The 15,171-nt window shown below is 38.8% G+C and overlaps 1 protein-coding gene across 11 annotated transcripts in view; it reads left to right on the forward strand.

Moving 5' to 3' along the window:
• The window catches only part of ST7 (suppression of tumorigenicity 7), a 284,304-nt gene that overhangs the window by 186,976 nt on the left and 82,157 nt on the right, over window positions 1-15,171 (forward strand). For all 11 annotated transcript variants that reach the window (XM_025379148.1, XM_025379149.1, XM_025379151.1 and 8 more), the window contains 2 exons: window positions 250-404; window positions 2,573-2,670. In XM_025379148.1, coding sequence (XP_025234933.1) covers window positions 250-404; window positions 2,573-2,670 — 253 coding nt within the window. The remainder of the gene's footprint in view (window positions 1-249; window positions 405-2,572; window positions 2,671-15,171) is intronic.

Raw genomic sequence — 15,171 nt, forward strand, 5'->3', positions numbered from 1 at the left:
CTAATAAAGGGTGGAGTCCATATGTGAGCCCCATGCTCCTAACACTACACATCCTACCTCTCAAGCTAAAATATAGACGTTTCTTTTGTACCATTATTTTGTGTCAGCAACTACAAACAGGGGTGCATGAACCAGTTGGCCACTCTGCATGTTTTGGCGTAACTCCTTGCCTTTCTGCATGAGCTCCTACAAGTCTATTACCATGTCCTTGGCTTTGTAATTGATGGTGGCTATTATCTGAATGAACAGGTGTGCAACTGCTTATATTCTTTTGGCTGAAGAGGAAGCAACTACCATTGCTGAAGCAGAAAAACTATTTAAGCAGGCCCTGAAGGCTGGAGATGGCTGTTACCGACGCTCTCAGCAGCTACAACATCATGGATCCCAGTATGAAGCCCAACATAGTAAGGTTTCCTCCAGGTTGATGCATTGGGGGATCAGAATTGTAAAAATTATTAATCAGAGCAAATTTTTAGTCCAGTTCAAAATATGATTCTCCTAGACAAGAGAAAATATTGGCTTTTGCTTTATTTTTATTAATTTTCTTCTTTCCTGTAAGTGCAGTTAGTAAATAATTAACTTACAGCTTCATTACTGTTTATAGTCACATTCTCTTTCCTGCCCATAGACTCCTAACCCCAGAAATAAATGACAGTAATCTTTGATGGTAACCTTTTTCCCTCCTGAGTTCTTACATATTTCTGTTCATCAGTCACTTCTGCTCATAACTTTAAAACCCAGTTGGGAAACAGGATTTAAATTAGCCATAGTGTTAGCAAAGGTTTTATCTTATAGATCTTCTGTAACATGGATTAAAATAAGACAGTTAAGAATATAAGTTCTTGGTGATTGTATCAGTATTTTTTGTTACATAAGAAACATTTGTATTGGCTTCCAGAGAGAAAGAGCCACGAGCTCCTAGTTATTTATCTTTTTTCTATTAAAATAATACCTTTTTAAACAAACAAACAAAAACTGCCCTTTTAAATTTAAGATAACGCTTTAAAACCCGAGACCTTTCACTTCAGTATACTAAATGGAAAGTCAGTGACGCTTTGTAGGGGAACCATATAGAAAGAAAACAATGCAATCTTTTCTGGAATTCCCTGACCCCCTCGTCTCATCAGTTTGTTTGTTGTTTAAGCAGAAATTTTGCAGTCCTTGTGGTAAGAGAGTAAGTATTTCCATGGTCCAACCAAAATTCACAAAGTTATTTTGTTTCTCACTTAGTTTCTCCCTCCTGAAATTTAGGGAGTAGGGATGTATCTCCTTCATATTTGAGATTATAAAATTAAATGTTAATGTTAAACTTGGATTTGGTGTAGAAACTGACTGCATTAGTCCCCATAACTAAGGTGTCAGCAAAATCTTTGCATTACAGCCTGCATATACGTGAGTATGTCCTCACATGTACCACATCAATACCTAGGTTTTTATTTTTATTTTGCAGCATCTATATGCTAATAAAATCTCTAATCACCATCTATGTCTTACTTTTTAATAAAAAAGTGTTTTAGTGTAATGCAGTGCATTTTGAAGACATGTAGTAAATGTGTATTTTGTAAACTAAATGGAAATCAATACATAAAATTACATAACCTATAATACATTAATTTTCTTTCTTTTCTTCTCTAAATTAAATCCTTTCAACCTGTTGCCTAAATCCAAAAATATAATCACATTTTTAAAATAATTTGTAGGTACTTGGCAAATTTTCAGCACACATCTTGTTCTCATTGTTTCAATCTTGAAATGTTAGGACTTTCGTCTTAACATCTTTTAATAGCTGCACATTATACATGTACTTAATCTATAACAGGTGTGTCATATTTTTCTCAAACGTGGTAATTTTTATCGAGGATTAAACACATGCATGTTCTTATTGGTCTGAAAACATATCCAACAAGACATATAATTAAATAAAAGATTAAGATTAGAAGTTGTTAATGTACTTTTTTTAAGAGTCATTTTAGTGACTATTGTTACAACTATTTAGCTTGTCAATTCTTTCTCTAACACTAGGGTAGTTTTTCATTGTGTTGCATACTCTATTGTCATATCTGGAATGTGTTACATTGCCATCTAAAATCAACTGCTTAGGGGACCTGGAGATGATTATGATGTCACTAGTGTTAGGGAAAGAATAATATGAAGCAGAAGTTCAAGATGAGGCTTCTCCAGACTTAATGTCAAGAATGAAACAAAAATAGTTCATCAGGATGCAACCTGAGATTCACCTCTGCATCTTTACCAAAAGAATGCACACTTGAAGAATGTGGAATTCCTGCTTGTAAACCATATACATTGTGGGTATGTTCATTTTCGCAGCACTTCGTGGCAGATGATTTTATTTATTATCAAATATTCAACATCCTCACTCAGAAGCATGGATTAGGTAATCAGTCACATGATTTGACCTTTGGGAGTCTAAATGCTTTTACTTTACTCGATATTCATTCTACTATTAACAAAAGTTGTCAGTGCTCTGAAGATTTCCTTTAGGGGCAAGGCAAATGGGCCTCTGTATTTTTTTTTTTTTTTAAATGTTGGTGTTTTATATCTCCCTCTTCAGGACGAGACACCAATGTCTTGGTGTACATCAAAAGAAGGCTAGCAATGTGTGCCAGAAGACTCGGGAGGACCAGGGAAGCAGTGAAAATGATGAGAGATGTGAGTTTGAGTTTGTGTTTGGGATCAGTGGCTTGCAGATACAGGAGCCTGCTGAATGGCCATAGCAGTCTGTACCAGTGATGGTGTGGTGGTCCCATGGGTTCTGGAGCCAGACTGTGTGGGGTTCGACTCTAGTTCCCAGTTTATGAGATGAATGATGTATGTTGGGCAAGTTACTCAACTTCTCTTTGCCCTAGTTTCTTCATCTCTAAAATGGGAACAACAGTAACAGTTCTCATAATTACTACTTAGAATTTTTGTGAGGACTAAATGATATAATACATACAAAGCTTTTAATAGGGTGGCTGGCATATTTTAAAAATCTGGATAGATGTCCTTATTAAACGTTTGGGGCCACAGCCAGAAGCCAATAATGAGACCAGCCATGTTAGCAAACTGATTTTATTCTGTGTAGTTGTTAGGAAGATTCGAATTAATTATGGTTCAAATTGCTACTCTCAAATTTAATAATATGTGCTAATCCTATTGTAGTTGTTTCAAGCATTTTCCTGGATTCTTGAACCAGGATTCTTTATTAGTAGTAGTCAAGACAAAAGAAGAGAGGAAATAGGTGGGAGTTTTAAAACAAAAGAGAACCAAGGGAGGTTATTATTATGTAACTTTAAAACAAAACAGAGGTTTTAAGGGAAACCAGTTGGGGAACTTGGATTTCCATGTTTTTTGTTAGTAGGAAATACTTTTCATAAAGAAACTGACACCGGTATGAATTGTATTTATAGGCTATTTTCTTTTTTAAAAACAATCTCAGAAAACCTTTGTCAACATTTCATTCTTTTGCTGAATTAGAAGACATACATACCTGCCTATTATAAAAACGAAAGAACCAAGGGGCAAGATAAAAGTGGCATCTAGCTCAATTCTCAGCTCATGGATTTGAGCACAGGAGGACTGCACACTTGGTGAGCCTTTTCAGAGTTTGGAAAGACAGTTATTCTTGTGAATTCCCAGTTGCTTTTTGGAGGAGGGAGCACCAACACACAACGTTCACTCCGGGTTATTTCTGCAAGTTGCAGCATGATGTGAGAAGGCCCAAGTGAGACTCATGCTTTGGTTTTGGCCACTCTGTTAGGCAACAGTGTAGCCCCCAAATCTGAGGAGAGGAACTGGAAGGGAAGGTATTACAGTATTTCTCTTCGACTGCAGGTGATAGATGCTCTCTAGGCAGAGCCACTGCAAAGAGAATCTCCCTCAATTAAATTATTTTGTTTGAAGGAAGAATTCAAAGAACATTATATGGTATAAGTGCTAATTTTAAGAAAAGGAGATTTCTGCCGAGATAGGAACTTGTTCTCAAAGCTTTTTAACTTACAGAAATTCCATCCTTTGATATACTGCATCCCTTTGCCAGTCACTTTGGCTCTGAAGGGGCTGGGAATTTTAGGAAGGATGAGGTATTTCTCTATCTTAACCTGGCCCAGTCACATTCAGCCTTTAACAGAGTTTTCTGAACTTTAATTAGCTTGGAACAGGCATGCATTGAGGAGCTAATTTTGGTGATTTTCTTGAGTGCTTAAGCAACTTAATAGGAAGAACAAATTCTGATGATTTTAATTTCAGGGTTTTTTTCTGTCAGTCTCCTGGTTATCATCATTTTCAGTACGTATAAAATTTCATGTGATGAAGATCAATGCACCTACATTATGATTTGCTTTTTGTTTACTGTTATTTTATATTTACAATTCCATTGATTGACTTAGTTCACATTATAGATCTCGAGGGAGAGACGGATGCAATGGGAGAAACACTGGGCAGGAAGTCAAAACACCTGGATGTGTATCTCAGCTTTTCTCTTTATCAGCTTCGTGACCCAAGGCAACTTATTAATGCCTTTTATGTGCTTTTCATTTAGTCTTCTGTAAATTGGGGATAATAATTCTTACCTAAAAGGATAATTGACAGGGAGAATTAAATAAGATAATGTGAAAACACCTGACATATGGTAGGCATGCTTACAATTTTTGTTCGGATTTTTCTCCATTGTATAAACATACCATCATTTGCTTGACCATTCTCCTGATGGACATTTTACAATATTTCTAATTTATTTTTCTTAAATGAATTGATCACTCAATTAATTTCTGTCTCCCTCTGTCTACATATGTGTATACATACATACACATACATATTTATGCATGTTTGTATATATATGCGTGTTTCTTATATTACATTTCTAAAAAAAAATCTGTCATATTCTTAGAATACCAATACATGTGCTCCTTTTTCTGGATTTATGGAGCATCCAGCAGACACGGGCCCTCTGGTATAGCAGTCCTGTAAGGAACACTATGAGACATGGTAGAGATATGTTTTGAAGAGAAATATTTGAAGTGCTCCTTCCTTCAGGGACTCCTTTTATCAATCCTTGCACCACAAACAGAGGAGGGAAGGCTGAGGACCCTTCTCTTTGTTAAAGCTATGACTGTTCCCAGCCTTGCAGGAGACAGTTGTTGACCAGGCCTAATTTGTTTGGCTCCTCTCCGGTCAGGGGTCATAGATAACTACGACTTCACTAAGAGGTTCACTCCTTTAACAGCATGCACATAAACTATCTTGCTGGAAGACTTTTTCCGATAAAACAGCTCAGTAGATTCCAGACAGCCTGCTGATAGAGGCTTAGGCAGGATGATCTAACTTCTCATTAAGACATAGCCATCCTCTCCCCATATGCATGAGTTTAAAACTTTCCTAGAGCAGATTTCAAAGTAGAAATAGAAATGTCAGAGTTGGAATGCCTTCCATGTAGAAAGCAGAATCATTTAAAGAAATTTCTCTGGAAACACCTTAAGGAAGGGGAAACTGTTATTTGATAAGAGATTCTGAAAAAGTATAAAAGGGAATTCTGGGAAGGCCAGCAGTAGATAATTTCTTGTATTTCCATGGCAATACACCTGTGAAGTATTGATGAGGTAAACATGTCAACTCCTTAACATCAAGATTCATCACTTCTCATTTTTTAAAGCAACACATTAATTATTTTGAATTCCCAGGATGTTTTTCAAAAATACTCATTTAAATTAGCTTCCTTTTGCAATCATGAATATGGAAGCCGTACCTTACTACTGAAGGAATATTTTGGCAGTAGGCAGAGCTAAGAAAGCATACTGACTTTTTCTTGCTTTCTTTCTTTCCTACTTTCCTTTTTTCTTTTCTTTCTTTCTTTCGACAGGGTCTCACTCTGATGCCCAGGCTGGAGTGCAGTGGCACGATCTTGGCTCACTACAGCCTCGACATCCCAAGCTCTAGTGGTTTCCCCACCTCAGCCTCCCAAAGAGCTGGGAGTATAGGTGCACACCACTATGTCTGGCTAAATTTTGTATTTTTTGTAGAGACTGGGTTTTGCTATGTTGCCCAGGCTGATCTTGACCTCCGGGGCTCCAGCAGTCCATAAGTTCTGGGATTACTGGCCTTGCATGCTGGCTTTTGAATGTCACTGTAATGTAAGGTGTTATTTATTATTCAAAATAAAAAGGGTTGCATTTTCTGCTTTATTAAATTTAAGGAAAGGTCTTTCTGCTTGCTCTCATGTCTGGTAATTTTGCTTCTTTAACATTTAATATACAATACAATTTCTTTTTTCCTTTTGACATCTACTATTTAGCTAACCTCAAGTTTTCCTTCTGTCTTTTCCTGGCCCTATTTGAGTAGATTTGGAATGAATGTCATAGGGCTGATGACTATGGTCTGGCCCCTTAGCCATACACTGTCAGAACTGTCATGGAAAAACTAATAAGGATGGGTTAGATTGCCTGTATGAAAGAACCCAAAAGCTCCTGTGCCTAGGTCATTTGGTCTAGGGCAGGATTTCTCAGCCTCAGCACTATTGACATTTTGGGTCAGATAAATCTTTGCTGTGGGGAGCTGTCTTGTGCATTGTAGAATGTTTAGCAGCATCCTTAGCTCCCACCTACTAGATGCCAATTGCAACTTAACCCCTGTACCTCCCCAGTTGTGACAAAAAAAGGTGTCTCCAGAAGTTGCTAAATGTCCCCTGGGGGGTAAAATCATCCCCTATTAAGAACCACTGATCTAGAGCATCTTGAGGTGAGTAGATCTGTTTCAGGGCCAACATTGGGTATGTTTTTTGTTTGTTTTGTTTTGTTTATTTATTTATTTATTTTTGACATGGGATCTCTCTCTGTCACCAGGCTGGAATGCAGTGGCACGATCTCGGCTCACTGCAATCTCCCAGGTTCAAGTGATTCTCCTGCCTCAGCCTCCCGAGTACCTGGGACTACAGGCATGTGCCACCACACTCAGCTAATTTTTGTATTTTTAGTAGAGATGGGGTTTCACTGTGTTGGCCAGGATGGTCTCCATCTCTTGACCTCATGATCCACCCACCTCGGCCACCCAAAGTGCTGGGATTACAGGCTTGAGCCACTGTGCCCGGCCCAGACTTTGGGTTTTTATCCACTCTGTGTGTTAGGAGTCTGGGCTTCCCTTAGTGTGGGTGTAAGCCTCTGAAGCACCCCTAGATTTGACCAGCCTGGTTTTGGGGACTGTTTTGCCCAAATGAGATTCCCTGAAGATCCATCCCAGGGTAGGAAGAGTAAATCAACCTGCTGGGGTCCTGGTGGGAGGGCGGACAAAGAGGAGAATGTGATGTGGGGTGGTGGTCTCCCTTGCCCCTCATGCATGCTTCGAGATCATCGTTTGCTTCATTTCCGTAAATCTACAGTTCCTTTGAAAGTAGACTCTGACGTTATCGCCTTTCCCCCTTCCTTTTTGCAGTTTCCTGCCAACCTCTGAGCCATTCTCCCTCGCTCTTATTTCACTCTCTCTGCATCACTACCTCTTCCCCTATCCTGGCCTCTCATTTCCCACAGATCGTCATGCTGTTCTTGAAACATTTTATTTACTTGATTTTAGAAAACCATACTCTTAGTTTTCCTAAAATCTCATAATCTCTTTGCTAGATTTTCCTCATCTTTGTGACTTCCAAAATTTGAAGTGTCCCCTGGCCAGTTCTGGGTGGCTACATTCAATCTCAGAGTTTTAAATACCATCTCAATGACAAATATTTCTGTAGTGTTTACTGTGTCCTAGGTGTTGTTCTAGGTGCTTTACAAATATAACCTCATTTAATTTTCCTAACAACCCTTGACATTGGTACTTGTTAAAGGTCTTGTAATAAGGTAGTATTTCTGAAAGTGTGGTCTACAACTACCTGTATCAGAAGTGCCCAGGGTGCTAGTTTAGTACTCACTTCACAGGGTAGATGTCAGGATTAAATGGGATATTTCAAGCAAAGCACTTGAGACCAGACTTCATGAGTAATAAGTACTCAGTGTTGCTATTCTTACCGTTATTGTCCAAGAGATATTGTTAAGTGAAAAGGAAAAGTATAAACATTAGGTATAATTTGATTCCATTTTTTCAATTAAAAATATACGCTAATATAGACTAATAGTTCTCAAACTTTTTGGTCTCAGAACCCCTTTAAAATAATTGAGGACCCCTAAACCTTTGTGAGTTTACCTATTGATATTTACCATTTTAGAAAATTAAAACTGAGAAATTTGAAAAGATGTTAAAATAATAATTACAAATATATTATATGTTAACACAAATAACATTGTTATGAAAACTATATTGTTCAAACAAAAAACAGAAGAGTGACATTACTTTTATACTTTTACGAATCTCTCTAGTGTCCAGATGAACAGGAGACAGCTGGAGGCTAAGATCTGCTTCTGTATTCAGTCTATGGTGATATTACCCAACAGGTGACCTCTTGGAGTGGGAGAGGGAGAGTGAAAAAGGCAAAGAAAAACTATATTATTATGAAAATAGTTTTGATCTAAGGACCCCCTGAAAAGATGTCAAATACTCTCAGTGGCTCATACTTGTAATTCCAGCACTTTGGGAGGTCAAGACAGGCAAATTGCTTGAGCTCAGGAGTTGGACACCAGCCTAGGCAGCATGATGAAACCCCATTTCTACCAAAAAAAAAAAAAAATTAGCTGGGTATGGTGGTACATGCTTGTAATCCCCAGCTACGCAGGAGGCTGAGGTGGGAGGATCACCTGAGCCTGGGAGGTAAGGCTGCAGTGAACTGTGATCAGGTCACTGCACTCCAGCCTGGGCGACAGAGTAAGACCCTGTCTCAAAAACAAGACAAAGCAAAACAAAACTCCGGGGGTTCCCTGACCATGCCTTGAGAGTCACTTGTATAAGCATAAAGAAAAAACCTTGATTATGGAGAAAGTCTATAGCAGTAAGATTATAGCCATCTTTCTATTTTTTGTATTTAGGTAATGTTGAATTTTTTTTTTTTTTTTTGAGACGGAGTCTCGCTCTGTCGCCCAGGCTGGAGTGCAGTGGCCAGATCTCCCCTCACTGCAAGCTCCGCCTCCCGGGTTCGCGCAATTCTCCTGCCTCAGCCTCCCGAGCAGCTGGGACTACAGGCGCCCGCCACCTCGCCCGGCTTATTTTTTTGTATTTTTAGTAGAGACGAGGTTTCACCGTGTTAGCCAGGATGGTCTCGATCTCCTGACCTCGTGATCTGCCCATCTCGGTCTCCCAAAGTGCTGGGATTACAGGCTTGAGCCACCGCGCCCGGCCTAGGTAATGTTGAATATTATATGTGCTATTTGTATTTTCTTATGATGATAAAAATAAAATTTAAAAATAAAGATCAAGACCACTTTCAAAAGAACGAAGTAGTGGATGCAAAAAAGGTAGAAAATGGCCGGGCATGGTGGCTCACGCCTGTATTCCCAGCACTTTGGGAGGCTGAGGCGGCGCAGACTGCTTGAGCCCAGGAGTTCGAGACCAGCGTGGGAAAGGTAGTAAAACCCCATGTCTACTAAAAATTCAAAAATTAGCCAGGCATGGTGGCACACGCCTGAGGTCCGTGGGCCCAGCTGCTTGAGAGGCTGAGGCAGGAAGATCTCTTGGGCCTGAGGTTAAGGCTGTAGTGAGCCATGATTGTGCCACTGCATTCCAGCCTGGGCAGCAGAGGGAGACCCCATCTCAAAAAAAAAAAAAAAGTAGAAAATGGGGTAGACACAGGGAAATACGGATGTGGTGAAGAAAAACTTCATCCACCTAGAATTTTAGCTTAAAACCAGACCTGTGACTAGTTTATTCCCAGGCATATTAGTTTCCTGGAACTGGGATAACAAAATACCCCAAACTAGATAGTTTAAACAACAGAAATTTATTCTCTCACAATTCCAGAGGCTAGGAGTCCAAAGACAAGGCAAGTGGCAGAGTCGTCCTCCCTCTGAAAGCTCTAGGGGGGATCCTTATTTGCCTCTTCCAGCTTCTGGTGTTTGCTGGCAGTCTCTGACATTCCTTGGCTTGTAGCTGCATTACCCCAGTCCCTGCCTCTGTCTTCACATGGCATTCTCCCTGTGTGTGTGTGTGTTTCTGGGTATAGATTTCCCTCCTCTCATAAGGATATAAGTCATATTGTATTTATGACCTCATCTTAACTTGATTGTTTCTGCAGAAACCCTATTTCTGATAAGGTCACATTCATAGGTACTGAGGGTTAGGATCTCAACATATCTTTCTGGGAGACACAATTTAACCCACAATAGCAGGTCATATATAAAAGCAAAATGTAGATACCTTGTATAAACTTTCATTCTTCTAAAACTTCACTGCTATATCAGCTCAGCTATAAACATATTTTGCATGCCTCTGACCATGTTAAACCCACTCTCAGCCTAGTATGTAAAGATGATAGCTGCTGACTATCCCTCTGTGTTCTTACACTTGGCTCCTTTAAAAAATAGTCAGAGGGAGCTGCTTGTGTCCTTTCTGCATTTTCATCGTCATCTACAGGATTCCCAGCTGAGAACTACACGCTTTTTAGTTTGTATCAATAACCTACAGAGTGAGTATTACTATGTGCCATACATTCTGCTAAGAAATTTACAAATACTGTGTCATTTAACTCACACATACCGTGAGTGTCCTATAAAATTACAAAAGTAATTTATGCTCATTGTGACAAGTCAGAGAATTGAAGGAGTTGTGATATCACCTCCACTTCTACAGTGCCATCGCACTGAGGAAGTCAACACATACAGTTTAGCCTGTATCTTTCCAGCCCCTTTTCTCATACAAATACGTATCTGATCATGTAGGGATTTTGAGCAGAGTTGATTCATATTTTAACCAAGGTTCTTGGAGAGAATGAGCCTCAATTTCTGAGCATCTCCCATGGGGGCTCCCTCACTCAAGAAGACATACAAGTTTCGAGGTAATACAGTGCCATTTCCCTTGATGTCTTTTCTCACTTATTTTATCCCTGTTCTCAATTTTTATCTCAAATCAGTTACTTTTGTGATCCCTTTATTAAAGAGAAATTAGGGCTGGATGTGCAGACAGAGACAGGTTCTTGAGCCACATTTTAAAAGCATGCGAAAGGGTAACTGAAGCTCACTAAATTTTGAGCTTCTTGAATGCGAGTGCTGTGTTTTTCTTGTGTGTTCCTCTGAACACACGGAGCAGTATCATGTAGACAGAGACAGTCAGTAAAATCTTTGAATTGGTAAGCCAGAGAGCTGTGGCTTACAAATTCCCAGGCAAGGCTTTGCACCTGTTACCTTTGATGCCCAGCTTCTTGTTGATTATGACACCTCTTTGTTACTGGTTTAATTCTGATTTTCTACCTTCCTTGAAAGTGATAGTATTTGTTTTAAAAAATAATGTAAATTACAATGAGTTCTACTTAGAAAATTATTGCAGATGCTCAGTATATACCCTTTGTAGGTCATTAGAGGTATCCTGGGGTGTGAATGATTGACCTTTGGGAATTAGTGTGATAGTATGAATAGTGTGAGGATGCCCTTTAAATGATTTATGAAAAGGAACACTTCTAATGAACGCATACTTTACAAAATATACACCTCTGAGACGAATAAAAGTCAATAGAACATTAAGTACTGTTGATTTGCATTTGTGCCCATTTATGTTCATGAGAGGAAATCTTTTTGAAATCAGTGATTTGTAAAAGAGAAATATTATGCTCTTCCAAAATTGTTTGTAAAACATATTTTAGAGAACATTTTACAACATGAATTCTGCTTTTATTGCAAAGGTACAAAGATCTCTTTAGGAGGAAAAATGCAAAATGAATGTTTTGGAGGTAATTTCTATTACCATTTGTTTCACCTTTTTCTTATTCTTAAGTTTTCTAGTTACTTCCTTCTCTACCTTTCCATTCCAAAGGTCACATTATTTCCCCTGTATACAGTGTTTCTTTTTTTTTTTTTCTTAAAATTATCATGGATCATATTGGTTGGTTGGTTGATGAATCGATCTCAATGTTGTTGAGCTTGAATGTTGAAGAAGTAAAGTACCATTATGTGGGGATGGGGAGTGGAAAGAGTACCTTTCTTACCTCAGGCAATCAAGTGTCACCTGAACAGTTACTTTAAAAGCTTTGAAGATATGCAGGTGTATCATTAAACTAAAGACAAAGTATACAGTGAAATATGTTAATTCCTCTAAGTGTTTCTGAAATGATTGTTGGCGTGTTTCTAGATTTTCTTTGCTGTACTTACAAATAAAGGAAAAGTGTGTCTTGAAAGTAGATGCTAGACATAAAACCACACTGATCTTCAAAGTTCTTTATATTAACCCCTGCCTTCTTTTTGATTTTTGATCTGAATTGCTTTTCTGGACTTGCCTGATACTAAGTTTACTTATTCAGTAAATAATTGACAATTAGTGTGTCATGGAGAAAGGAAAAGAATTTAACTAATTGTCATGCGCGTCCATGTGAAGAGACCACCAAACAGGCTTTGTGTGAGCAATAAAGCTTTTAAATCACCTGAGTGCAGGCGAACTGAGTCCGAAAAAGGAGTCAGCAAAGGGAGATAGCGGTGGGGCAGTTTTATAGGATTTGGGTAGGTAGTAGAAAATTATAGTTAAAGGGGGTTGTTTTCTTGTAGGGGGAGGGGGCTGAGTCACAAGGTGCTCAGTGGGGAGCTCCTGAGATTCATTGTCCAGGAGAAGGAATGTCACAAGGTCAATTGATCAGTTAGGGTGGGGCAGGAATAAATCACAATGGTGGAATATCATCAGTTAAGGCAGGAACTGGCTATTTTCACTTCTTTTGTGGTTCTTCAGTTGCTTCAGGCCATCTGGATGTATGTGTGCAGGCTTGGACTCAGAGGCCTGATGCTAATGAGAGCAAATAATAGATTTACCAACTGTTTATTTACCTAATGGTAACCACATCAGTAATGATGAATCATGTTTTATGAGAATTCTGCTCTGTATTCACCATCCATAGTGAAGCAGGTGGTAAACAACCCCTGATGCAGGTGAGAGTTTTAGCTGAAAATAGTGTTATTTTACTTGCCATGGTTTTCTATTTACATGACTGATAACCTGAGCTGTCACTATCAGGATTTCTCATATGCTGGGTGCTCATTTTCCAGTGTATTGGGTAGTATACCCTGCTAAGTAGAACCTTCCATTTATATGGCTGGCTAGATGCCTGCCATCTGAGTGAGTGATTTAGCTTCCCTCCTCAAAACTCCTGTTTTGGGCCTGCTTTTGCAGGTACTGACGTTGGGTTTCTGTTTCCCAGCTATACCTATACCAGTTCTTCCCTCGCATGCCCGCTGTTCTGCTTTTCACCTTCCCAGGATTCAGTCCTGGTTTCCACTTAGTGACTCCAGTCAGGACTACGGTTTTTCTGGTCCGCATTTTCTCTCATTCTTTTTACCCTTTAGCGTTGATTTTGATCATGCCATACCCACATTGCCCTAAACCACCCACCATTCATCCATTCGTTTATTCAAAAGTATTGACTCTCTACTCCATGTCAGCCCCTGTTCAAGGTGATTGGTATAATTGGTGAACAGAATAAAGAATCTTACTCTTACACAGCTTATATTCTAGCAAGGAGGAAAGACCAAAAATACTAAGCACAATAAGTGTGTTTTTATAGTATATTAGAAAGTGAAAAATGCTGTGGGAAAAAAGATAAGGTACAGCAGTACAGGGAAGATGAGGAAAGCCAGTGGGTAGAGAATGTGGAGGGCAGGAAGTCACATTTTTCAATGGGATGATCAGGTATATGTGACCAAAGACTGAAAGAGATGACGAAGTTAGTCATGTGATATATTTTCAAAGGCCCTGAGGCAGCAGTATGTCTGGAGTGTTCAAGCAGCAGCAAAGGAATCCTAGGTGGATGAAACAGAATAAGCCCAGGGAAGAGAAGGGAGGGAGCTTAAAGATCATACAGGGCTTAAGGATCACAGTAAGGATTTCAGCTTTTACTCTGAGTGAAGTGGAGAGCTTTGCAAGGTTTTGAACAGAGGAGTGACATGACCAGTCTTAATTTTTACAGGCTGCTGTGTAGCAGCGGAGAAGCGGAAGAGTGTTATATTAATCTTGGCGAGCCACAATGGCAGCTCAGGCCAGAGTGGTAGTAGAGGAGGTGGTGTGAAGTGATCAGATTCTAGATATGTTTTAAAGGCAGGACTAACAGAATTTGCTAATTAATCAGATGTACAGTACAAGAAAAAAGAGAAGTCAAGGTTGATTCTAAGTATTTGCCTTGAAAGGGAAGGCGTTTGTGTCAGCTAAGATGTGGAAGCCTGGGGTGAGAGAGGTTTTTTGAGAGAAAATTATGAGTTCAGTTTTGAACATGTTACATTTGAGAGAGCACCTATTCATTTTTATCTTAAGTAGTGACTTCTTGATCTTCTTGTGGACTATTAACAAATTTATACTTTGTTGGGACATTTTGGGGCATTTGATTAGATCCCTCTTAAAATATAGTTGGTGAGGAACTTCAGGAAGATAAAATCTAATTGATTTCAGAGAAACTGTGACTATAACAGTCTTGCAGAATATAGAATGTGGTGTCATGTGTGTGTTTAATTTATATGTCTATAGATCTCTTCTTCTTCTCTGTTTTTTCAGGTCTGTCCGTTTTTGCTCTATGTACCTCTTGTATCTAGTTTGTAGTTTCTAACTGCTGCATCATATTCCATGTTGTGTTCTTACTCTATTTTACTTAATCTTTCCTCTAGTGAAGGACCTCCAGGTTTCTTCTAACTTCCCATTATCCCAGCAGTGCTGCAGTGAACATCCTTGTAGACATGTGAGAAACATGCACTAGACTGTGGAATTATGTACGTGCTTGATTCCAGTGAGTCCTGCCATTTCACTCTTCAGAATGGCTGCCTGTGTTTAAATTCTTATGAGCAATACCTGACTATGCCCATGTATCCCAGTACTAGGCTCTGCTTCAAGCACGTCTATATTTAATATACGTATTTATATATTTTAAAAATTTATTACATATAACTTTTCATCATGTTATTTCATAATTTAAAAATACTATATAGTTTTTTTCTTCCTTTTCATTTTGTATTTTATTTGGCTATTTTTACTTATTTTCCCTGATTAGTCTTGGCAGAGGTTGTCTATTTTGCCAGTCTTTTAAGAACAATTAGGTTTCGTTTATTTCCTCAACTTTTTTGTTTTTATTCTGTTTTTTCT

The sequence above is a fragment of the Theropithecus gelada genome, chromosome 3 (assembly GCF_003255815.1).
Source record: "Theropithecus gelada isolate Dixy chromosome 3, Tgel_1.0, whole genome shotgun sequence".
Taxonomy (NCBI): Eukaryota; Metazoa; Chordata; class Mammalia; order Primates; family Cercopithecidae; genus Theropithecus; species Theropithecus gelada.